This window comes from Nicotiana attenuata, unplaced genomic scaffold (assembly GCF_001879085.1).
Source record: "Nicotiana attenuata strain UT unplaced genomic scaffold, NIATTr2, whole genome shotgun sequence".
Taxonomy (NCBI): Eukaryota; Viridiplantae; Streptophyta; class Magnoliopsida; order Solanales; family Solanaceae; genus Nicotiana; species Nicotiana attenuata.
In genome coordinates, this window is record NW_017674145.1 from 11,579 (window position 1) to 35,725 (window position 24,147).

Sequence of the window (24,147 nt, forward strand, 5' to 3'; positions counted from 1 at the left end):
CACTTTAGATTTGATATACCTCTTCAAACAGCTTAAATAACCATCACAAATATATCAAAGCAGAGCAATGATGTTAAATTTATAAGGAAAGCAAAATTAATAATATGGGATGAAACACTTATGGTTAAGTGTCAAATGATCGAAATAAATGCCCGGAGTTCTAGAGATATATTGGATATTAATGAACCGTTTGATCATTATTTAGATGATTGTTGTATTATTCTACATAAAATTTCTCTAATTAATTAAATTTTATTGTTAGTTCATATAAATAAATTTTTAAATCATCACGTGTCATTATTTGATAGATACTAGTAAATTGAAACGGAGTAACAGCGTTATAACTCACATTACACAGTTGCAATCACAACAACAGGCAGCAGAAAGTACTGTATTATCATTCATTCAACAGCAGAATATTATTAGCTGGATACACCATCATATACCACTGTCCTCAAATTGGTCCATTCTTCTAGGAATACTACGTACTTTTTAATACTACAATAATTACTCCATAATCTCCTTAATTTTCTACCTTTTCTCACACACACACGCTTTTTCTCTCTTCTTCTCACTCTCTCTTTTTTCAACAGCCATGCAAATTTTAATGCTAAATTTCCTGTCCTTTTTTTCCTACTGTGAACTCAGTTCACTCCTCCCTATGCAGTTTGTCATCTTCAACTAGCTGTAGCAGTTTTCATTGACCAAATGCAAAAAAAAAACAGAGCAGAGCAGAGCATTTGTACACAACAATGCTTTTACCTTACCATAAAGTTTTCATATTTTTCTCTTTTTGAACAACTTGTTCTTCTTCTTCTTCTTCTTGATTCTTGATTCAGTGCAGCATTTTGTATACAATGGTGTTTTCCTTCTTCTTCCTCCTTTTCCTTTTCTGCTCAACTCACTGTATATCATCCGCCGCCGTCTCCGCCCACAACCGCCGTGTTCTCCACGAATCTTTTTTTCCGATAGACTCACCACCACCTTCTCAACCCCCCATACCCTCTCCCCCAGCACCCCCTACTCCTTACCCATTCCAAGCTTCAACTCCTGATAATAACAACCCCTTCTTCCCCACCTACCCCTCTCCACCACCTCCCCCACCCTCCCCACCACCCCCTTCTTCACTCGTTTCATTTCCTGCTAATATCTCTGATATTAACCTCCCAAATACCTCCAAGTCTAAGCATGTCTCCTCTAAGCTCATTATCACTGCCATTACTTGTGTTCTAGCTGCTATCGTTGTTCTTTCCATAGCCATCTGTTTGCACGCAAAGAAAAGGAGGCGCCATTTTAATGACCCAAAAACTCAAAGATCCGATAATAGCAGTAGATTGAATCATAGTAATAGTAAAAATGATGGTAATACTAATAATAGTATTCCTAAGCTTGAAAGACCATCTCAAACTAGTTCAGAGTTTCTCTATTTGGGTACTCTTGTCAATTCACATGGCGGCATTAATAGTAGCAGTAACCCTAATACAGCTCCATCTTCAAGAAAAATGGCCTCCCCGGAGCTCCGTCCACTTCCGCCGTTAAATGGACGGAATTTAAGTCAAAATTACAGGAATACCCGTAATGATGATGATTTTTACTCTACTGAGGAATCTGTGGGTTATATAGAGAGCTCTTTTGGAGCAGGATCATTGTCAAGGAGAGATTTTGCTGCTGTTGAAGTGGATAAATTTGTCGGGTCGAGCTTGTCGGGTTCGGATTCATCATCGAGTTCCGGGTCGGGCTCACCCAGCCGGTCTGTATCGTTAAGCATTTCTCCTCCGGCGAGTGTGAGTCCAAAAAGGGAAAGTTGTCCAAGACCTAAGTCGCCGGAACTGGTCGCCGTTGTGACTCCTCCGCCACCTCAGCGTCCACCTCCTCCTCCACCTCCATTTGTACATGGACCTCAAGTTAAGGTAACTGCAAATGAGAGTCCAGTATTAACTTCTCCTATGGAGAAAAATGATCAAAATGTTGAGAGTCATTCTATTGAGAAAAATGAGGAGATGCTTAAACCAAAGTTGAAGACTTTGCATTGGGATAAAGTAAGAGCAAGTTCGGATCGCGAAATGGTGTGGGATCAACTGAAATCAAGCTCATTTAAGTATGATAATATGAACTCTTACTACTGATTATATTGTCATTATAGATATTCATTAACTTTTTTAGCGTAAGTTGAATTGAGCTGGTTTATATTTGCAGATTGAATGAAGAGATGATAGAAACATTGTTTGTTGTGAAGAATCCAGCTTTAAATACAAGCGCAACAGCTAAACACCTTGTTGTTCCCTCAATGAGCCAAGAGAATAGGGTACTTGATCCAAAGAAGTCACAGAACATTGCGATTTTGCTGAGGGCTCTAAATGTAACCACAGAGGAAATATGTGAAGCCCTCTTAGAAGGTATACTTCGGTTGTAATATTCTTTGAGGAGTTCAATTTTTGATAGTGAAAAATAGCTTTTACACTATCAGGTTACCTTAATGATTACTAAATGTAACCTTTCATAGAAGGGGAGCCTTGGCGTAACTGGTAAAGTTGCTGCCATGTAACCAGTAGGTCACGGGTTCAGGTCGTGAAAATAGCCTCTTGCAGAAATGCAGGGTAAGGCTGCGTATAATAAGACCTTTGTGGTTCAGCCCTTCTTCGGGCCCCGTGCAAAGCGGGAGCTTAGTGCATTAGGCTGCCCTTTACATTTAACCATTCATAAAAAATGGGATTTGTAACCTGAAAAGCAAGGCAAGTTACCTTCTGCTACAGGGTAAAATACAATAGTGTTAAAATCTTTACACTGCCACTGCATATGAGTTATATCCTTCTTTGAATTGAAAATTAAGAGCTGAAAAATGAGGGGTGATGGAAGTACGCGTACTGCCACATAATCACTTAATCTATATTCGCTTTGATTTTGAACAAATGGTTGAATTTCTGGATAACTTTCCCAATTTTAAAATACATTGCTCTTATTGTAGTAAACAAATATAATATGTTAAAGGTTATGCTCCTAAGGTTTTCATGGTGTTCATTGTTAGGATGTAGCATCTGACTTATAGTGGAAAAGCCTTGTAGTATATGGATTCCAAAACCAAGTTAACAACTTTACCTTCAACAAATTTACTTTGATGGTTTGATCAATAGGCAGAAGTTCTACCATGTCAACAACTTTACCTTCGATAATTGTTCTTTAATAGTTTCATCAATAGGCAGAAGTTAAAGTGTATTTACACTTAATAAAGGTGTATGTTGGAGAATAGAGTGCAATAACAAATTACATCTTCTTTTCAGGAAATGCTGAAAATATTGGGACTGAACTCCTTGAGATTTTATTGAAGATGGCTCCATCCAAAGAGGAGGAACGTAAGCTAAAAGAATACAAAGATGATTCTCCATTCAAGCTTGGCCCCGCGGAGAAGTTTCTGAAAGCAGTGCTTGATATACCTTTTGCATTCAAAAGGGTAGATGCTATGCTCTACATATCAAATTTTGATTATGAGGTTGACTACCTCAGAAAGTCATTTGAAACTCTAGAGGTAATTATTTCACGTCATCATCAGCTTCTACTTGTTATTGATTATTTGTTCACGAGAAGAATTTTGATTTTGATCAGAAGAACACTTGTGTGAACTATTGATGCTCAATACTAACTTAAAGAATCAAACAACTGTGTATCTTGAAAAATCAAACTCTGGAAATAATAAGCATTACATTATTTTGGAGGAACGATTGTTTAACGTGTTGATCTTGTGACTAGTATCTGTGAGCATTTCTGAATACTGTCTGGGAACAAGCAGAGATCCTATTAGCTTGATATATCTGCTGTTGTCATGTCCCTATTTTAGGAGATTAGCGGCTAAATATTGGACTTCGGAGTAATCGTGTATAATGATCTGAAACTGCCAAAAATTTGTTCTCGCTCGTTAACTGCCTGCTAATAGAGTCAATGCAAGTATATACTCTTCTCATTCGCCCAATTTTTTTTTAAATGAAAAATGTTAGTTAATTAATTCTATTGTGAGAATACAACTTGCGAACTATGTCCTTATAAAGCTTTCCTATTACAGGCAGCATGTGAAGAGTTGAGAAGTAGCAGAATGTTCTTAAAGCTTCTAGAAGCAGTGCTAAAGACGGGAAATCGCATGAATGTTGGGACAAATAGGGGTGATGCTCATGCCTTCAAACTTGACACACTGCTAAAGCTTGTTGATGTAAAGGGAGCAGATGGGAAAACAACCCTCTTGCATTTTGTGGTTCATGAGATTATAAAAAGTGAAGGTGCTCGTCTTTCTGGTGGAAATCAGAATCAACAGTCTACTACCAATGACGACGCAAAGTGCAGGAAGCTTGGCCTCCAAGTTGTTTCCAGTATTAGTTCAGAGCTTATAAATGTCAAAAAAGCTGCTGCCATGGATTCAGAAGTGCTCCACAGCGATGTCTTTAAGCTTTCTAAAGGGATTGGAAACATTGCTGAAGTTGTACGATCCATTGAAGCTGTCGGATTGGAGGAAAGCAGTATTAAAAGATTCTCCGAGTCCATGAACAGGTTTATGAAAGTAGCAGAAGAGAAGATTTCAAAGCTCCAAGCTCAAGAAACGTTGGCCATGTCGCTGGTGAAAGAAATAACCGAGTATGTCCATGGAGATTCAGCTAGAGAAGAGGCTCACCCTTTCAGAATATTCATGGTTGTTAAAGACTTCCTAACGATTCTTGATCGCGTTTGTAAGGAAGTTGGAACGATAAATGAGCGGACAATAGTTAGTTCAGCTCAAAAGTTTCCAGTTCCAGTTAATCCAAATCTACAACCTGTCATTAGTGGATTCAGAGCTAAACGACAGCATAGTTTCTCTGATGAGGAAAGCTCATCTCCTCAGTAGAATTATTTGGTCATAACAGGCAAATGCTAGTTTTTGGTTTTGGCCAAAACCAATGTAATGTATTATATAGGAAGCATAGGAGTTTGCCTTAGATTGTGCAGAACTATTTAGGCATATGTAACTCTTTCATCTATCTGAATTTTGTATTATATTAGATCATTCTATAAGATATTGGGAAATTCTATTTCTTTTGACATGATAGAGCAGATTTTCTTCAGCAAGACAAAGCAAAAACTTTTCTTGTAAGTTTACCATCATGTTAACTGAATGTGTTAAAAGGGGACGAAGTAGACCTAAAATCACACGAAAAAACTTGTTTAGAAGGATCTATCATTTCTTGGAATTCATGCGGATTTGGCGAAAGATAAGACACAATCAAAAAAAAATATTTATATAGGTGATATCGATTAGTTGGAAATATATTTTAAATTTTTTGAGCCGAGGGTGTATCGGAAGCAGCCTCACTACCTCCCAAGGATAAGGGTAAGGTCTGTGTACACGCACTGCCCTCCCGGACTCCACTGGGTTTTCTGTTATTATTGTTGTTGTGTTATGCTTTGTAGGACTCCTTTAACCCTATCAAAGATTTTTATGCCAATGGAAAATATAGAGAACTTGGAGTATTTCTTTTGTTTTTATTTTGTGTAATGTTAGCCTGAGATAAATTTAGATGGCAAAATATGATTAGTGGGGATTCATGTAGTCGATCCCAACTTATTTGGTCGCAAGTCAATAAGATCAAGAGCTTCTAGAAGAAATTGATGCAAGATTTGGCAAGAATAACGTATAAAGCAGAAATAGGAACTTTTCTTAATATGATTAGGATTGATAATGAAATAGGATTCTCCATCAGAAAAAGGAGCATCTCAAGTTTTAGACCGTTGTTGGAAAAGTATTTACCGTTTTAAAGTGTGTAAAGCAAAATATCATGTAATCAAGATTAGCTGAAAAGCGAAGGCAGAAATCATGCCTCTTTCCAAATCCAATTTTTGATGAGTTTATTGGACTAAATTCTACACTTAAAATTAAAGCATATTTAACAAATGACCTCATTGAGCTAAACTGAGTTACTTCCTCAATAATCTGTATAAATAATCTACTAGAAGACCGCGTTCGCGAAGAGATAGGTGAGCTGGAGGAGTTCTGTTCTTTGAGTTCGCGAATATTTAAGTCCCTTCCCTCCCTTCAACCTTAATGCAAGGATAAAAAAAAAAAAAAAAAAAAAAAAAAGACAACCGGTGCACAAAGCATCCCATGTTCACGTAGGGTGCAGGGAAAGGCCGCACCCCAAGGGGGTGGGTGACGTAGGTAGCCTACCCTGGCCTGATGCAAACATCAGTGGCTGATTCCACGTCTCGAATCCATGACCTGTAGGTCACAAGGAGACAACTTGACCGTTGTTTCAAGGCTCCCCTTCAAGCTTAATACAAGGGTCTGGAGAAAAAAATTGACTAACATCTAATCTGTATAGGAACCAATCAAAAAAAAGAAAAAAGAAAAAAAAGAGAAAGATAGAGACAGACATCTAATCTGTATACATCTCTTCAGCAATAAAAATACAGAAAAGGAAACACAAATTACATAGTTGGGTAAGCTATGAAGAAGGGACTTACAGTAGAATTAGCGAACGTGGTATTTGTACAGGATAGAAAAAGATTATGCAGAACAGACAGACAACCTACAATTACAGAGGACTACTATGATTCTATATTAATTACTGTATCTTACTTACTCAACCATTATCACCGAACAACGAACCTCTTTTACTTATTGAGCAACGATGAGTTCGTCCAGTTGATGTCCGCCATCATCACTTTCTGAAGGCATCATCAAAATGTCATCTTCAGTTGTGAAATGATATCGCTCTCCAATGGCTCTCAGAAACTGGTACACTTCAAACATTGTTGGCCTCTCCTTAGGAGCAGACAACACACAACGACATGCAACTTTAAGGACCTGGAAAATCTCACTGTCATAACCTTTACCAGACAACGAATGGTCAATCGCATCGTGAAGCTTAGATTCACCAGAGAGATTTGAAATCCATTCCACGAGATTTCCCTTAAAGGTCTCGGGAGCTTTAGTGACAGAGGTCGGTCTCTCACCAGTTACTAACTCAAGAAGTACAACACCAAAACTGTACACATCACCTTTTGGTGTAGCCATAAGAGTTCGTGCATACTCAGGAGCAACATAACCAAAGTCCCCGAATTCTCCATTGACGAAGGTACTCAAATGAGTGTCAATTGGATTCATGAGCCTAGCGAGTCCAAAATCTGATATTTTTGGTTCGAATTCCACGTCCAGCAAGATGCATTTAGAACTAATGTTTCTGTGAATAATACGAGGATTGCAGTTGTGGTGAAGCCATGCAAATCCTTTGGCTGCTCCAAGGCCAATCTTAAGTCTCATAGGCCACTCGAGCGTTTTTTCCCCTTCACTCACCGAATGTAACTTATCGTGCAAGGTGCCATTTGGCATGTCCTTGTAGACCAACAGCCTTTCTTTTTTCGCCATGCAGAAACCTAAAAGAGGAACCAAGTTGCGGTGCTTTACCTTTCCCAAAATATCCATCTCAGATACAAACTCTTTCTCTGAATGTTGAGTATTCTGCAATCTCTTAACCATAAGTGAAGTACCATCGTCAAGTACTGCTTTGTAGAAAGTCCCGGTACTTGCTGACCCGATGATATTGCTTTTGCTGAAGTTGTTAGTGGCCTTCATGAGATCACTTAATCTCATTTTTGAAGCAGACTTCTCAAACATTGAAAGCTGAAAATAACACACCTTAAGTCAATTAAGAAAGCTTGAGCAAGAGAAAAATCACACAACAACATGTGAAAATTCATACTTCACACATAACATGGAGGTTGAATGCTTATAAGAAAACATGAATTTATGATTATAAATATGATCACAGTGCTACAGTAGGAACAGTAAACAAAAACAACAACCCACTAGAATTGATTTTGACAAATGAACAAAGTGCGAACAGAAATGTCAATAAAGAGACAGAGTTTATAATGATTCGGCAGAGTACAAATTCTCACCTGGATTGTCTTGGTACCCTTAATACTCTTCGCCCATTTATTCCCTTCGGGATCTTCTTCCTTTTTCTTCTTCCTGGATATCTTTCTCAAGTAGAAGAACGTGCAGAGGATCACAAATACAGCACCTAAAGTCACCCCACCAACAGCTGCACCGACAATGATTCCTGTACGGGGTTTCTTGGAAGAACCCTTGCAACGAGTTAACGGACCTCCACAGAGTCCTGCATTATTGGCATAGCTCTCAGCGGGAATAGTTGCATTAATGAAATTTGGAACTGGTCCGGTCAATCGATTGTTTGCTACATTAAAAGTCTTGAGCCGACCAAGCAGGCCAATTTGTGGAGGAATTTGTCCCGTCAACTGGTTGTTGTCAAGTTTAATGTCATTCAAAAAAGAGCAGTTTGCGAGATCCACTGGGATTTCCCCAGATAGGTTGTTGGATGAGAGATCCAGGATTACCACAAAACCTATAATTTTGGAGATATTAGATGGAATACTTCCATTGAGCTCGTTGCTCGAAAGATCTAATGATGTCATAGAGGTACAATTCTGAACACCATGTGGAAACCTGCCCCTAAGACCCATGTCAGGAAGACTGATACTTAGAACCTTGCTTTCATCCGGATGCCAACACTGAATCCCAGTAAATTTGCAGATGAAACCTTCAGTCTGATTATCGAAGTTCCATGTTGACCCCAAGTAATTTAATGGATCTTCTAATGACTCTTTTACAGATTTCAGACAGTCAATATCGCTTTGAACAGCACAGCAAACATCGAAACACAAGACCAAGTAGATCAAAATAGAAGCAAGAGTGGTAAGAGCTCTGTTATCCAATGCCATCTTGGTGAAAGGCCCGGTCATAACTGCATCAATCGAAGGGCCTAGTTACGTAGTTGAATGAAACATTTAAGATCTCTTTAGACTAGTTCGCAAACCCCAACCAATGTGAAATGCATTGCAAGTACAAATCCAATTTCTCCTGAGCTAAATCCAGAAACCTACAAAACAGCGAAGGGGAAATTTAATAACTGCAGGGAAAAAGTTATATGACGAGTCATTTCTATCAATCAGTCAATCAACTGTAACTCAATTCCAAACTAGTCGAGAAAAACTATATCAATCTATGTATCCATCCGCACTATTCAGTCCCATTTCATATCAATACTAGATAAAATTTGTCTTCTAATGCAAATTAGTGCTTTCCTAGAACTAGAGGTACTCAAATCCCACACTTATCTCTACGCGGAAATATAAGTCTAACCAAAATAAGAAAACTGTTCCTCATAGATTTTAAAGAGAAAAACGGCAAACAAAGACGCAGAAGAGACTCGGCAAGAGAAAAAGCACAATAGCAAGCAGCAGATGCCCAAAAAAATTCGCATACAACTACATCCAACAAAAGAAAAACTTCATCCAAAAGATGAGCTTATAACCTGATCTTCAACAACCATAAGCAGAAATGTTCACACCTTCAAGATGGAAGTTAAAAAAGAAATAAAAAGAAAACACCCCTACTTGACATAAGCAAAACCAAACAAAAAAATCTTTATCCAAAAATGATTCTATCTGATCTTCAAGAGCCGACAACAACAATAACAACCCAGTATAATCCCACAAGTGAGGTCCGGGGGAGGGTAGTGTATACACAGACCTTACCCCTATACTGGGGATAGAGAGGCTATTTCCGATAGAATGATCTTCAAGAGCCTACTTGATATAAAACAACGCCTAACGAACACGGCTCATAGAACCCAGAAAAAGTTGTTAAATCAAGGAAGAAAAGAGCAAATTCCAATTCTTGAAAGAAAAGTTCAGAGCTTTTGACCATGACAACCAAATTTTAAAGAATAATAAACTACTGTCCTTGTTCAAAGTATTCATAGAAAGGCAATAATACATCAATTAAAGAAACAGTTAGTTATAAATAACAATAAACAAATTGATGCTACATATACTATCTTCAAATTAAATTTCAAATACTTTATCCAAAATACAGAATTTACTTGATCTTCTCCATCCACAAGCACAAAAGTTCACACCTTTAAGAGTAAAATTCAAAAAGCAAAAAGCTCTTGATATAATAGTTAAAACAAAACCCAAAAAGGGTTCTTTAAATCAAACAAAAAAGGAGCAAATTAAACTTCAATTACCAAATAGGAAAAAGTTCAGAGCTTTATTAACATGACTTTCAAATTTCAAGAATTAAAAGCAGCAAACAACAGAATAAAGATACAATTTTTAATTATAAGAATTAAAGAAAGAGTTAGGTATAAAACCATTAAACAAATTGAACATAAAAGTAAAGACCAAAAAGGTTATAGATGCAAATATACTTACATCCCAGTTGAGGGTATAAAATGCTGGATCTTGAGGGTCAATTAACAGGAAATTTCAGAGAAGAAATATGAAAGAAAAAGAGAGGAAGAAGATTGTATTTGGTCACACAGTTTACTGAGTCAAAGAAATAAAGCTAGTCATTGTTTAACTGTGTGAGCTAAAGACCAAAGACTTGCTAAAAATGAAAGAGAAAGAGAGTTAAAATGGGACAGGGGGACGACCCATGGCTTGACTTGCTGTTCATTTGCTGTGGAATGTTAGTTTTTTCTTTTTTGGTTTCTCACCAATTTTGGATATTTTCTTTAAATTTATACTATAAGTGTCGTTTGGTACGAGGGATAATAAATAAATAATTTTAAGATTAAATTTATGATGAATTTATTTTATTATAAAATTACAGTATAACTAATTCTGTACTTAGTTATTCCGAGATAGTTTTAGTGTTATTTTCATTTTTATGAGAGAATAGATAATAATCTCGGGATAACTAATTCAGAATAATTAATTCTAGAATAACTTGTTTCACAATCAAACGAACCTTGAGAACAAGGTGCTCCTACTAAAAATATTTTCTTACTTAGGGTTCGAACCCGAATTTTTTGTTAAAAATAGAAAAATATTTATCATTCCATCGTATTCCCTCTGGTCTATTTTAATTGATCTTTTAGCTTCTTTTTTTTTTTTTTTTGAGATCCACTATATTTAATTTTTTCTTGATATTATATCAAGAAAGAATTAACTTTTATTTTTCAAAGTTGCTCTAAGAATAAAGAGCGCAGGAGTTATATTTTTAATGAATAAATTAAGGTTAATATTGTTAATTAATATTAAAAGATAAATTCTTTAATATGTGTGAAAATTAGTCAAAAAATTAATTAAAGTGAATCGGGAGGGAGTAACTTTTTAGTGGCTGTGGAAAGTAGTGTGAAAACCATGATTATTTTTCATCTACTAAAAAGGACCAAATTATTATTTAGGAAAATGCTAAAATGGAAAAGTTGAATATGAAGAAAAATCTGACTTCTGACTTTAGACTATTCTTTTTCCATTTTCACACCTGAACCAAGTACTGGTTTAAGTTTGTTTTAACTCAAATGGTCCCTCAAGTTTGAGGGTGAATCTGTTTTGGTCCTTATTGTATTATCTTATGCATATATGATTTATTAAGTTTCTACAACTAAACACTTTGGTCTAACTAACGGAACATCAACCAACTATTAAAACTAAGTGTTTTTAATAATTACAATTTGAATGAGTTTTGTAATTATAAAACTTTAGATAATTTTTTGTGTTAACATTGTTAATCTTTGAATAATAGTTTGGCGTACTTCTGATGCTACATAAGAAAATCCCAGCTTATGATATTTCTTTTACATTTTTAAGTCCAAAACTTTTATTTGAATGTACAGACACAAAAACTTTCATTGTACTAGTCAATTTCCAATTAAGTTCAATTATCGATTTTGTCTTTAAAAAGAAAAAAGAAGTACTAAACTCCACAACCGTTAGAATCACAATCATAAATAGTTTATGTTACATGAGTTGTGACATTAGATTATGTTGGTCTATTATTGTTTTATCACATGATAAATTGTATCCTTTTTATGATTAGTACGATAAGTGGAAAGGCTACTAACTTGTACAGTTAATAAACGGATTTAAAAAGTATTAAGTATTAAATATTCATTTGATTACAAGTATTTCTAACTTGGTTACATGATCTATATTCTTTTTCAATAAAGCAATAAATGTTCATTCCATCTGCACCTCTAAACTTTAGTCCCCAAATTTCGGAAATCAATTTTAATACCTTATAGTAGTATTGTTTATAAACTTATATTATTCGGAATTAGTTAATAAGATGCAGCTAAAGCAAAGTGCGGCCTGTACCATAACATAACATCTCAAAAGGAAATTGTCAATAGTATTGATTCGTTAATTTGCTAACATGGGATTTCTCTTATAGTATAAAATTGATCCATCTTAAAACTTTAATTATATATAACTAGATAAATCATAAATGGATTTCATGCCATCTCGGCTTGTTGTCACAATTTCTTGAATTTGAGCTAAGGTTTCCTTTTTGATAGAGTTACTAAAACATATGATCAATAAGAATTCAATACCAATTTATTCCTGCAAGCAGAGGCAGATTCAAATTCAAAATAATATTCAAAACGACTTCTTTTCATTAGCATAAGTCCTAGTAGAAGAATTATCCAATAACTTATTAGTGAGAAGCAATATATATAGTTGAGCTGCATAATCGAGGGAATCATACCCTAAAAGCTAATTATTGAGGTGGGAGAGCCCAAATCTATATAAATATCATATCAGCATATTGCAATATCAATGTGAGACTCAAGACTCATACCTTGTAATGCACTATAACAAGTCACCATGCTCCGCATCCATCATCCCCCATGGTTGTGCGCTAGACCTTTCTAGCCCGGGTGAACACTACAATATCGGCTTCACCATCCATGACACGATGGACAATATTGCAATACCGGCGTCACCATCCATGACACAACGGACAACATTGCAATACCGGTATCACCATACATTATATGATGGGTACGGAGTACGGCAGGTGGCTCTGATACTATTGATACAACTCATGAATAACCACACTTCAAAAGTTAGCTATTAAGGTGGGATAGCTCAAGGGAAGCTCAATCATATTTGGGGCCTAAACTCAAATTTTAATGAGAGGCCAAAAAAATTTACTCAAAAGTTTCAAGTTCATATGTTGCAAAACAATAAGCTTTAGTTTTAGTCGTTGGATCCACACCAATTTCTACTAATTTGAACGAAGGCTTATTTGTGGAGTTTGAGATCTTATTGCTTTATACTTTCAATATGAATTGCCAACGTGTTTGTGATGATGATTTAAGTGTTAGATGATGGTAGGCTAGAAATCTGGGTTTTAGCCGTAGTATTGCACTCTAATTACTACATTTTATGTGTGTTTGAGCTTAAATAAAGGTGATTTATACTTATTACGTGTTTTTATGCCTTGCAGGAAGTGATTCCGAGTTAAAAGGATAAATTGGAGAAAAATCAAGTAATTGGAGCTTTGAAATCTGAGTAAAAGCCAAAAAATTAAATCGGAATAGCATCCGGGGCTCTTGGACAGGCGTTTCATACGAAAGTGGAATGGCCAGAATAAATGCACTAATGCGACACACAAAGTGTAGCTGCGTGCGTCGCACTAATGCAACTATGCGCCAGAAAGTTTGACAAGTTCAGAGACTGGGTTTCTTTGGTCTAACAAGAAAAAGCATTGCTGCGACGTGGCCCGCGATGCACTAAGGTAAAATTCTGTCAGACACGCGGAGTTCAGAGAGTTTGCAACTGAGTAAAGTACATTGATGCGACGCAGCCTGCGACGCACTGCGTGACGCATGAAGTGTAATAAGTTTGCAGGTTTTCCCACTTCGGCTCAAAGAGAGTAGTTCCGTCCGAGTTCGTTCCTACTTGATATAAATATACTAAAAATATATTTTTTGGAGGACTTTTGACTTACGGAAGATTAGAGAACCAACCAAGGCAAGAAGACTCAAGAAATTATCAATATTTCAACCTCCAATCGATGCAATACGGGAGTTTGTATCGAATCATTAGAATTGATGTTTTTGTTTTTGGACCTTATTAAGATGTCTTACTCCATTGCTATGGAGTAATTTCCATTAGGGTGTTGATAGATATGGTGTTTCGATAACTTGATAGGGGATTCGATTCTTGATAATTGTTAGAATTAATTGATGGAGATTTAATTTGTATTGTGGAGTTATTTATTATTTCGCTTATCGAAAGAGGAGTTGATATTGAATTTCTTCACATATGATGTTCTAGTCTAAATTCGTGACTCAAATAGGTAGTCTAAAGAGCCTCTTGAATTGTTAATCGAACTATAAAATAGGAGATATTCGTGAGAAGTTACCCTTTAGATCATAACCATCATTTTATTGTTGCAATTGTTTATCGTGCTTCAATCGGATTAATTACTGAAATTAACGTTTAATCGAATTAGGAATATTAGCTTCAAGTGTAATCTGATTATCGGTTGAATTCGTGAGAATCAACCATATTATAGAGCGAATTAACTCAAGAATCGGATCTCGAGTCAATTATCTTGCACCTATCTAGTCAAATACCCTTATTCCTCTCATTCATGATTCTTCGTTGCTCATCTACTGTCTTTTGTGATCGATTGTTAGTTGCTTAATTATTATTAGTTAATCATAGTAATAATCATCAAATCAAATGTCAATTCTCTTGGATAGTAATCAACTAGAGATTATTCGAATACTGTTTAAATTCAATCCCTCTGGAGACGATAATTAATATATACTATCTTTGACTAGCGAGCAATAACTTTGTATTGTATGTTGCGCTCGTTAAATTTTGGCCCCATTGCCGGGGATTGGCAACCAATAAGTATGAGATAATTTTCAGTACTAATTTAGGAACCAAATTTTACTTTAGTGTATTCACGTTTTCTCACTTCTCTACAGGATACAGGTTTGATTTCTCTGGTCTATGACTCGATCCTCTTCAAAGAAAGTGATACCCTACAAACCAGAGTTGGAGAAACACTTACGACAACTGAGAAAAGAAAGAGAATTAACAGAAAAATTCTTGGGTCAAACTTCGACTCAAGATACGATGGCAAACAAAGAGAATGACGGAATAGACTTGGCTACAAGAGAGACGGCACAACAAGAAGCTGCACGGATAGCAGCTGAAGTAGCTCGGAGAATTGCTTAGGAGATTGTCGAAGATAATGGGGGTTGAAGATTCAATCTAAACCGACCTTTGGTTGAAGACCAGTTCGAGAATGCAACACCCAGGCCTGGAAGATCATTGGGTGATTATGATAGGCCAGTCTACAATCAAAGACTGTCAAGTGTCAGACCTCTACCCTAAGCAGCAAACAACTTTGAATTGAAGCAAGGCTTGCTTCAAACTATCCAAAACAATTATATTTATAGAGGGAAGGTGAACGAGGATCCTAACAGTCACTTGATAGATTTTGAAGAAATCATGAACACCTTCCAATACAATGGAGTATCAAAAGATTCAGTCTACTTAAGGGCATTCCCCTTTTCGTTGAAAGATGACGCAAAGCACTGCTTACCCACATGTTCGATCAGGACATGGGAAGATATGACCATAAAGTTTCTTGAGAAGTACTTCTCAGCTGCAAAAACAGGGAAGTTCAGAAGGGAAATCCACAATTTCTGCCAGAAGGAGACAAAAATGGTTTTCGAAGCTTAGGGAAAGATTCAAGAAGATAGTCAGAAAGTGTCAGCACAATGGCATTGATTTGTGGATGCAACTCTAGGATTTTTGGGATAGACTGACACCTTCCTCGCGACGAACTCTAAATACTTCATGTAGAGGTCCACTAATGAAGAAAACTCCAGAGGAGGTTGTCTTAATCCTTGACGAACTATCTGAGGATGCTAACCAGTGGCCGATTGAGAGTAATGACAAAAGAAAATCAGTTGGGGTTCACCAGGTGGACTCTAACACGTCCATGCAAGCCCAGCTAGACACCATGGCCAAGGAAATAAGAAAGCTGACATTGGCAAATGTACAGAGTGAGTGCAAGCAGCATGTGACTTTTGTGGAATGGGACACCTTACACTTGAGTGCCAAGCATCAGGTGAGGAAGTCAATGTTGTGGGGAACTTTAATAGAGGAAACTACCAAAGTGGGAACACCTGTAATGCTATGGGTCAAAGACATCCATGTTTTCGTAGAGTTCGGCCGTTGGGGGCTTGAACTCATGGCAGCAAAATAATCCTAGACCCCAGGGTCAAGGACCACCAGGTTTTCAGAACTAACAGAGGCAGTAATACTAGCCACAACAGTCAAATCAGTCTAGTATGGAAGATGTCATGAAGACATTCATCGAAAAATCAGATAAAAATTTTGAGACTCAGGGTGCAGCCATTCGAGATCAAGCATGGCTATCCGGAATTTAGAAAGACAATTGGGATAGATTGCAAGTTTGTTATCTGAGAGGGCTCATCGGACTTTACCCTCTGACACTAAAAAGAACCCAAGGAAACAATCAGAGTTGTATCTCTGAGAAGTGACAGAACATTGGTTGACCTAGCGGTGAAAGCAAGACAAGAGGTGGTAAACAAGCAAACCGAGACACTGGAAGAGAAAAAGAGTGAAGAGCAAAAAAGCCAAAGTAGTGTGATACAAAAGGAGATTGAAGAAAGTAGACATATGCTAGCTCTACTATTCCCTCAAAAGATAAAGCGGGAAAAACTTTACAAAATTTTGGGCGAATCTTGGAGATGCACAAGCAACTTTATATGAATATTCCCTTCACAAAGGTACTCACTCAGAAGCTTTCTTATGCAAAGTTCTTGAAGGAAATCCTGTACAACAAGAGAAAATTAGAGGAGACAACAGTGGTCAAGTTGAATGCCCACCGCAGTGCTATATTGCAAAACAAAATTCCACAAAAGTGTGGGAACCCAAGAAGCTTCACCATACCATGCTCGTTGGTGAGTGAGAAATTAGACAAGGCCCTCTGCGATTCTGGTGCGTCTATTAATCTAATGCCTCTGTCTGTATTCAGGAAGCTGGAAGGTGAGCTTGGAGTGATCAAATCAATACTAGTGTCCCTACAACTGGCTGACCAGACCACCATTTTACCTGAGGGAATCATTGACGATATTCTAGTGAGGGTGGAAAAATTTGTGCTCCCTGTAGACTTTATTGTGGTGGATATGGAGGTAAACAAGGAGGTGCCTCTAATTCTAAGGAGACCATTTTCATGTACAGGCAGAGCTATCCTCGATATCTATGAGGGGCAGCTTATGCTTAGAGTGAGTAATGAAAAAGTGCTATTCCAGATGAAGAGCATGATGAAATACCCAATGATGAGGCGGCCGCCTACTCGTGTTTCAAGCCAAATGTTGTTGGGGAATTGGATGTAAAATACAAGTTTGACAAGCTTGTGAGGGATACTCTAGAGAGGTGTATTACTCAATCTAGCATAGTGGATGATGAAGATCCTGAAATATAGAAAGAGGCTAGAGATCTTGAAACTGAGGATCAAGTGGTTGATGAGGAGGAATTAAAAAAGGAGGCTTCTAAGCCTAATGTGGAATTGAAAGTCGTCCCCACTCACTTGAAATATGCTTTTCTTGAAACTAACAATTTTCTTATGATTATTTTTGCTACTTGACAAGTACACAAGAGCAAAAGCTGGTGGAGCTGCTGAAAAAGCACAAGAAGGCCATTGGCTGAAGTATAGTTGATATCCAAGGAATCAGTCCAGCCATTTGCATGCATAAAATTCTATTGGAAGAAAATAGCAAGCAGTGGTGCAACCCTAACCCAAGTTCAACAAAAAATTTGGAGGAGGTAGTGCACAAGGAGATCATCAAATTGCTAGATACGATAGTGATTTTTTCCATCGATCTATGATAGCTAGTAGATTAGTCTAGTGCAAGTTGTACCTAATAAGGGGGCATGACAGTGGTGAAGAATGAAGACAATGAATTGATCCCCACAAGAACAGTCATTGGGTGGAGAATGTGTATTGATTATAGAAGGCTGAATGATGCAACAACCACTTCTCATTCCCTTTTATTGATCAAATGCCCGAGAAAGTAGTTGGACATGGATGTTACTGCTTTTTGGATGGGTACTCAGGCTACAATCAGATACCCATTGCCCTAGAAGATATTGAGAAGACCACATTCATTTGCCCGTCATGTATTTTTGCTTACAGGAGGATGCCGTTTGGGTTGTGTAATGAACCTATCACTTTTCAGAGGTACATGATGTATATATTCTCTGATTTAAACGAAAAGCGTCTAGACGTATTCATGGATAATTTCACCCTTTTTGGTGATGAATTTGAGGATTTCTTGAAGACTTTGGAGGTCGTGCTTGAACGTTGTGAAACTACTCACTTGGTTCTTAACTGGGAGAAGTGGCACTTTATGGTGAAAGAGGGAATTGTCATGGCCCACAAAGTGACTGCACATGGAATTGAAATTGATAGAGCTAAGGTTGATATAATTGCTAGGCTCCCTCCATCGACTTTTGTGAAGAGCATAAGGAGTTTCTTGGGACATACTGGATTCTATAGGAGGTTTAGACCCATTTATTGCTGTGGTCTTTGCTTTTGACAAGTTTAGATCATACTAGGTGAGGAGTAAAGTGATTGTACACACTGATCACTCAGCTTTGAAATACCTGTTGAGTAAGAAGGAGTCCAAGCCACGCCTGATGCGGTGGGTGTTGTTGCTCATAGAGTTTGACTTGTAGATCAAAGATAGAAGGGCATAGAAAATCAAGTCGTCGATCATCTATCTCGACTTGAGAGACCTCCGGTTAAAACAATTAAAGTAAGGGAAGAGTTCCCTGATGAGCTAATTTTCTCCATTGCTGCGGTCTCTGAAAGGCCGTCTTGGTATGCTGATGTAGCCAACTTTTTGGCTAGTGGATGGTCGCCTCGTGACCTCTCTCGTGATTAAAAAAAGAAGCTTCATGGTGAGGTAAAAAGTTATTTTTGGAATGAACCTTTCTTGTTTAAACTGTGTGTAGATGGTGTGATTCGAAAGTGTGTACCTGAAGGAGAGATGGCAAGCATTCTTTCTCATTGCCATGATGGAGCAGCTGAAGGACACTATGGTGGAAATCACACTGCAACAAAGGTCATGGGAGCCGGTTTCTATTGGCCTACTTTGTACAAAGACGCACAGGTGTATGTAGCTGCATGTGACAAGTGTCAAATGGAAAGCAACATTAGCAAGAGGGATGAGATGCCACTAAGTTGCATTCTGGTATGTGAAATTTTTGACGTTCGGGGAATTGGCTTCATGGGCCTATTACCATCGTCTCATTCTTACGAGTATATTCTAGTAGCCGTTGACTACGTCTCTAAATGGGTTAAAGCAATCCCTACTAGGACCAATGATGCTCGGGTGGGATGTGAGTTCTTACAGAAGATTATCTTTATCCGCTTTGGGACACCTCGAGTGATTATCAGTGACAATGGGTTGCACTTTGTGGACAAGCAGTTCTCTGCATTATTGTCTAAGTATGGGGTCACACACAAAACAGAAACCCCGTACCATGCCCAAACTAGTGGGCAAGTTGAAGTGGCAAATCGTAAACTTCAACAAATTCTTGAAAAGACGATTAGTACTTCTCGTAAGGATTGGTCTTTAAAGTTGGATGAAGCTCTATGGGCGTACAAAACTGCATTAAAAACAATCATAGGGACTTCACCATTCAAATTAGTGTATGAAAAATCATGTCACCTACCTGTTGAAATACAACATAAAGCTTATTGGGCAATTAAGATGATTAATCTTGATCTTAGTCTTGCAGGTGAATACAAGTTGTTGCAGCAGAATGAATTGGAGGAGTTTAGACTGGACGTGTATGAAAATGTGCAAATCTTTAAGGAGAAGACAAAGAGGTGGCGTGATTGCCTGATTAAGCCATAGGAGTTTCATGAAGGGGACAAAGTATTACTATACAATAGTAGACTTAGGTTGTTCCCCGAAAATTCAAGTCAAGATGGACAGGTCCGTATATGGTGAAACATGGCTCACCGTCTGGCGCCATTGAGATACAAGATGAAGAGGGGAATGAGAGCTTTAAAGTGAATAGGCACAGGTTGAAACCATACCTAGTTGGAGAACTTGACAAGCAATCCTTTAGCATCGTGATCAAATGAGCCTAAGTAACAGAGTCAAGCTGACAATAACTCAAAACTACTTCTAACCTTTTTTTTTCTTTCTTGTTTTTAATAGTTTAATTGATTATAGATTAGGACTAATTATATTTTAGGAGCTATCGGAGTTACTTTGACGCAGAATGAAGCTCGAGTGCGAGGGAGTAGTCAAGAAGCACATGTTTTCATCAGAGGATTTTGAACATCAGAGAGTTGGTAGACGGCAAAATATACTAGTGTATGCACTGAGCGTCACACCATGTGACACATCAGGTATGTTTTTTCGAAGAAAAAAAGAAATCGAAAAAAGAAAAATAGAAAAATTCCGCCCCATCCCCTTAAATACTAGACCTGACCGACCCCAAACACACCAAGCCCTCATTCTCTCTATCTAAACCCCCAAAAAGAAAGGAAAATAAGACCCTTTCCCCTCCCCCACACCAATCTCCCTCTCCCTCTCGCTCTCGCTTTCCACCCATCTCCCTCAACTCCCTCATCCGTCTCTCTTCTTGCAATCAGGTGAGTTCTTCTCTCTTTTGTGGGTTCTTTTTGTGTAGTCCTTGTTAGAAGATTTTATATTGAAAAGAAAAATCAGAAAACAAAGAAAAAAGAGGAAGGAGATTAACTTCGAAATTTTGTAGTTGGTTACCCACTCTATTGTTGGGTAATGATTTGCCCTAGTGCATTGTTGGTGTGGGAATTATTTAGGGCGTGATTGCTCTTGGAGTGGTTGATTTTGGGCAAGATTGTTCTTTGGTAATGTGTGTAGTGGTGCCTCTCCTCTGTTGCATGCTAGGTGTTCGATTAATTGCCTGAATAAGAATGATGGAAATTTTGGTCATGTTGGGTTGTGTTGGCTAGAATGTGATGTAAATTATAAAATTATGCGCAAAAGGTGATTAGTCATAGTTTATAAATGCGACGTGTGTCGAATTGGTCTCTAGTGCTAATCAACTGCCGGCCTGAGCATGTAACGCCTTAATGATACTTTGTTGTACTTAGAAAATAAGTCGCTTGAGTGCGTTTTGTTCTCGACATTGTCATCAAGAAATTGAGTATGGTAGGTGTTGAACTAATTGTTTGAACGGAAGAATGATGCATAGGGATGTTCAAAATCGATCCGAAATCGAAAACCGAACCGAACCGAAGCTTAATGGCTTACTGGTAATGGGTTAACGACTTAACGAACGGGGAACAGATTGAAATTTTTTTTATTAACGGCTTATCGGTTTGGGGGCGGATTATTCAATTTTCTTAACGGATAATCCGTTAACCCGTTAAGAATATATATATATANTAAGAATATATATATATATATATATATATATATATATATATATATATATAAAATTTATTTTTATTTATATATATTAAATATGAAAAAAGACAAAAACTCTTGACTTTAGTTTCCAGTACTCTATCTGTCTAAGACTAACGTTACGCACCTAAGGTCCCAATTCCCAAACGGCTAAACCTAATTCCTAGAAACCCTAACGCCTAAACCGGCAGCCACCACACCAGTCCTCGTCGACTTCCACCAGCCACCACCACACCAACTGAATATTATGGTTGTTTATTTGAATGCTGTTGTTTCTAGAACTGAAACCTTTTTACCTGCAAGACAAAAGATTATTCAATCCCTTTGCTATTTTATGTGACGGGATTTACTGTTTGGGGAGTAAATATTTTCTTTCTTGACTATGATTTTCTACAAACTTGTAAATATGTGGAATCATTAGTTATGGTAACTTGTTAATTGATGTGTTTATTTGGGTATTTATTTAAAAATTATAGATAATCCACATCTGAATTTGCATAGAAAATTAGGTGTTTTGATCTTTGTACTTTGTACTCCTTACATAAATGTGAACTTCTTTGCATAAATTGGGACACAGGGAGTATGCTATTTCCTTTTCTGCCCAAGTTCCTTAATGGCAGACTAGCTCCTTCGTCTCGCATGATTTACATTTTCGGCATTTTAACTGATGCATTTTGGATTCTATCCCTCCTATTGTAAAGCTTAATTTTCTATTTCAGATGCTTTAAGATAATGAATTGCTGGAATCATTTTACAGCTTCTCAAGTTAAATATTTTTCTTGCATTTGTTGTATACAGTTCACGTTTTATAAAATGATGAAACATGGGAATGTTCTTAGTTTCAACCTTTTAGAAGTAAGTTGCTTTGAAGTGAACCAAAAGATGAAAACCTAAAATGGTGTAATGGTGAACTTGAAATATGTGGGATAATCACTGGATAAACATTTGAATGACTTCAGTACCTAGTTGAGGATAATTACTGGATAAACATTGAATGGCAGAATGTTGCTGGATCATTACTTCTTTTTAACAGACATGTATGTGTGGTGTAATTTCGATTTGTGAATATGTATGCTAGGCCGATAAACCGCCCGATAAGAGCTAAACCGATACCAATCCGCCCGATATCTTATCGGGTGGCTAACGGATTAATACATTTAAAAGCCGATAACCGTTAAGCCAAACCGTTAAGAGTAAATAACCGCCCAATCCGCCCGATAAGTAGCCCTAATGATGCACTATCGATACTGCTTGATGATGCATATTTTATTCATAGAGTGTTCAGGAATTTGAAGTGTGGGGTGTGCGGTCACTGACTAAACACGTTGCTACAATTGTGGTAGTTGTTGAGCCTTTGTATCACTATTGGCGAGTTGTGAATATTTTGTTTTGTTGAATATGGGGTAGTCTGATTCCCCTGGTTCTTGCCTGTGAGCATGCTAATGACATAAGTGTGGGGTGGCTCTCCCCCTGTTTTGACCTTGCTTCTACTTTTATTGTGTCGTAGCTAAGTTTTTTATCTTGTGCAAGAATAATGCCTCGCCGAGCTAGCAAACGTTTGAATATTGGTGCTCCTGCAAGTGTTTCTAGTAGCCGTCAGCTTGCTAGAAGGGCACCCACAGTTGTGGACTCCTCACGACTCAGACCCTAATGTGCCATACTCGGATGCTGATATGCTAGAGCCTACATATGGAGTTTTATCAGTGCTGCCCAATCACGTGAGTGGTTCCGTGATTTTGTCACATCTAGGGAGCATACTGCTGATGTTGGGATTGATTGGAGGAAGTTTCATAAGAAGTATCCAGCCCTATATGCCAACATCGCCGCAATGAAATTGGATGGCCTGTATGATTCCATCGAAGGAGCTAATTTTGGTATTGTGAAGGAGTTCTACGCTAACTGGGTACCCGAATTCCAGTATGAAGGGGAGTACACTGTCAAAATTCGTGGAAATAGAGTCAAGTTTTCTGTTGAGATAATTAATGATGAGTTGGGGTTCAGGAATGAGTCTCATGCTCTGTTCGAGGCGTTTTTGAAGACGTCTGCTTACCAAGCCATCCACAAACTTCTCTGACCTAATTCTTTGGTTGCTTGGAATAGGGATAAGGATGACCGTCATTCCACCATGACTCGAGCCAATTTGCATCTACCCGGCAAAGTGTTGTTACAGTTTATCAATAAGAAAATTTTACCAAGCAGCAATGATTACACTGTTTTGCTCCTCTGAGTATGTTTAATATATGCTATAATGACCCAGATGCCGTTGAATATGGGCAAGATTCTTATTGCTAACATGGCTAGGGCAAGGATGGTTGGATTGCGGAAGTTGCTCTATCCGAGCATGTTGGTTAGGTTGCTACTACACCACGGTGTGTCTGTTGATGATCAATTTGATCGACGGCTTCCCCCAGTCACCAATCTTTATGATATCACTGCTATGCAGGATTTGGGTCCTTCGAGAGTCGCTATGACCTCATACTAGAGACATGACAGGATGGTGGATATGATGCAGTTTATGTTTGCTGACATGCAACTTCGAGCTGCTCGTGGGAGAGGTTGACATTGAGGCTTTGGCGCAACAATCCCATTCAGATGCCCCTACCAGGCGTTTTCTAGAATTGGATGGCAGTCCTGCACTTCGTCCTGATGAAGATGTCAATTCTGTTGAGGAGGACGATGATGAGACTGCTATTCTCGGAACTACTAATGGAGCCGATGACTAGGCCTAGACCTCAAGGAGTCCTTTACCACCCTTATTTATTGCTTTGCATTGAGGACAATGCTATCTCTTAAGTGGGGTGTGGGGTCTTCCTATTTGCTTGTATTTGTTTTATTTTGTTCCTTGCTT

At 37.8% G+C, this 24,147-nt stretch overlaps 3 protein-coding genes across 6 annotated transcripts; 2 read left to right on the forward strand and 1 right to left on the reverse strand.

Annotated features, from left to right (window-relative positions):
- The first annotated feature begins 456 nt into the window (after positions 1 to 456).
- LOC109218085 (formin-like protein 2) lies at positions 457 to 5,058 on the forward strand. Its single transcript, XM_019382406.1, has 4 exons — positions 457 to 2,098; positions 2,197 to 2,396; positions 3,279 to 3,523; positions 4,055 to 5,058. Exons 1-4 carry the CDS (start codon positions 858 to 860, stop codon positions 4,862 to 4,864), a joined length of 2,496 nt encoding a protein of 831 aa, XP_019237951.1. The 5' UTR covers positions 457 to 857; the 3' UTR covers positions 4,865 to 5,058.
- Positions 5,059 to 6,376: 1,318 nt separating this feature from the next.
- LOC109218080 (probably inactive leucine-rich repeat receptor-like protein kinase At5g48380) lies at positions 6,377 to 10,467 on the reverse strand. 4 transcript variants are annotated; one of them, XM_019382398.1, is made up of 3 exons: positions 10,255 to 10,467; positions 7,915 to 8,915; positions 6,377 to 7,636 (listed from the first exon to the last, which is right to left on the reverse strand). In XM_019382398.1, the coding sequence occupies exons 2-3, from the start codon at positions 8,776 to 8,778 to the stop codon at positions 6,632 to 6,634; spliced, it is 1,869 nt and encodes a 622-aa protein (XP_019237943.1). In that variant the 5' UTR covers positions 8,779 to 8,915; positions 10,255 to 10,467; the 3' UTR covers positions 6,377 to 6,631. The 4 variants fall into 4 exon arrangements, with proteins under 4 accessions (XP_019237943.1, XP_019237944.1, XP_019237945.1 ...); XM_019382399.1 differs by lacking the exon at positions 10,255 to 10,467 and adding an exon at positions 10,194 to 10,233; XM_019382400.1 differs by lacking the exon at positions 10,255 to 10,467 and adding an exon at positions 10,068 to 10,155.
- Positions 10,468 to 15,670: 5,203 nt separating this feature from the next.
- On the forward strand, positions 15,671 to 17,222 carry LOC109218079. The gene is made up of 2 exons (XM_019382397.1): positions 15,671 to 15,928; positions 16,614 to 17,222. The coding sequence occupies exons 1-2, from the start codon at positions 15,671 to 15,673 to the stop codon at positions 17,220 to 17,222; spliced, it is 867 nt and encodes a 288-aa protein (XP_019237942.1).
- Positions 17,223 to 24,147: the final 6,925 nt, after the last annotated feature.

Excerpts from the sequence above, each read along its gene's own strand:
- LOC109218079 (XM_019382397.1), top strand. The coding sequence starts at position 15,671 with ATGAAGAAAACTCCAGAGGAGGTTGTCTTAATCCTTGACGAACTATCT. Across the intron at positions 15,929-16,613 it reads ACTTGAGTGCCAAGCATCAG|GTACTCACTCAGAAGCTTTC; the intron begins GTGAGGAAGTCA and ends CCCTTCACAAAG.
- LOC109218080 (XM_019382398.1), bottom strand. The coding sequence starts at position 8,778 with ATGACCGGGCCTTTCACCAAGATGGCATTGGATAACAGAGCTCTTACC. Across the intron at positions 7,637-7,914 it reads AGGGTACCAAGACAATCCAG|CTTTCAATGTTTGAGAAGTC; the intron begins GTGAGAATTTGT and ends TGTTATTTTCAG.
- LOC109218085 (XM_019382406.1), top strand. The coding sequence starts at position 858 with ATGGTGTTTTCCTTCTTCTTCCTCCTTTTCCTTTTCTGCTCAACTCAC. Across the intron at positions 2,099-2,196 it reads CTGAAATCAAGCTCATTTAA|ATTGAATGAAGAGATGATAG; the intron begins GTATGATAATAT and ends TTATATTTGCAG. Across the intron at positions 2,397-3,278 it reads ATGTGAAGCCCTCTTAGAAG|GAAATGCTGAAAATATTGGG; the intron begins GTATACTTCGGT and ends TCTTCTTTTCAG.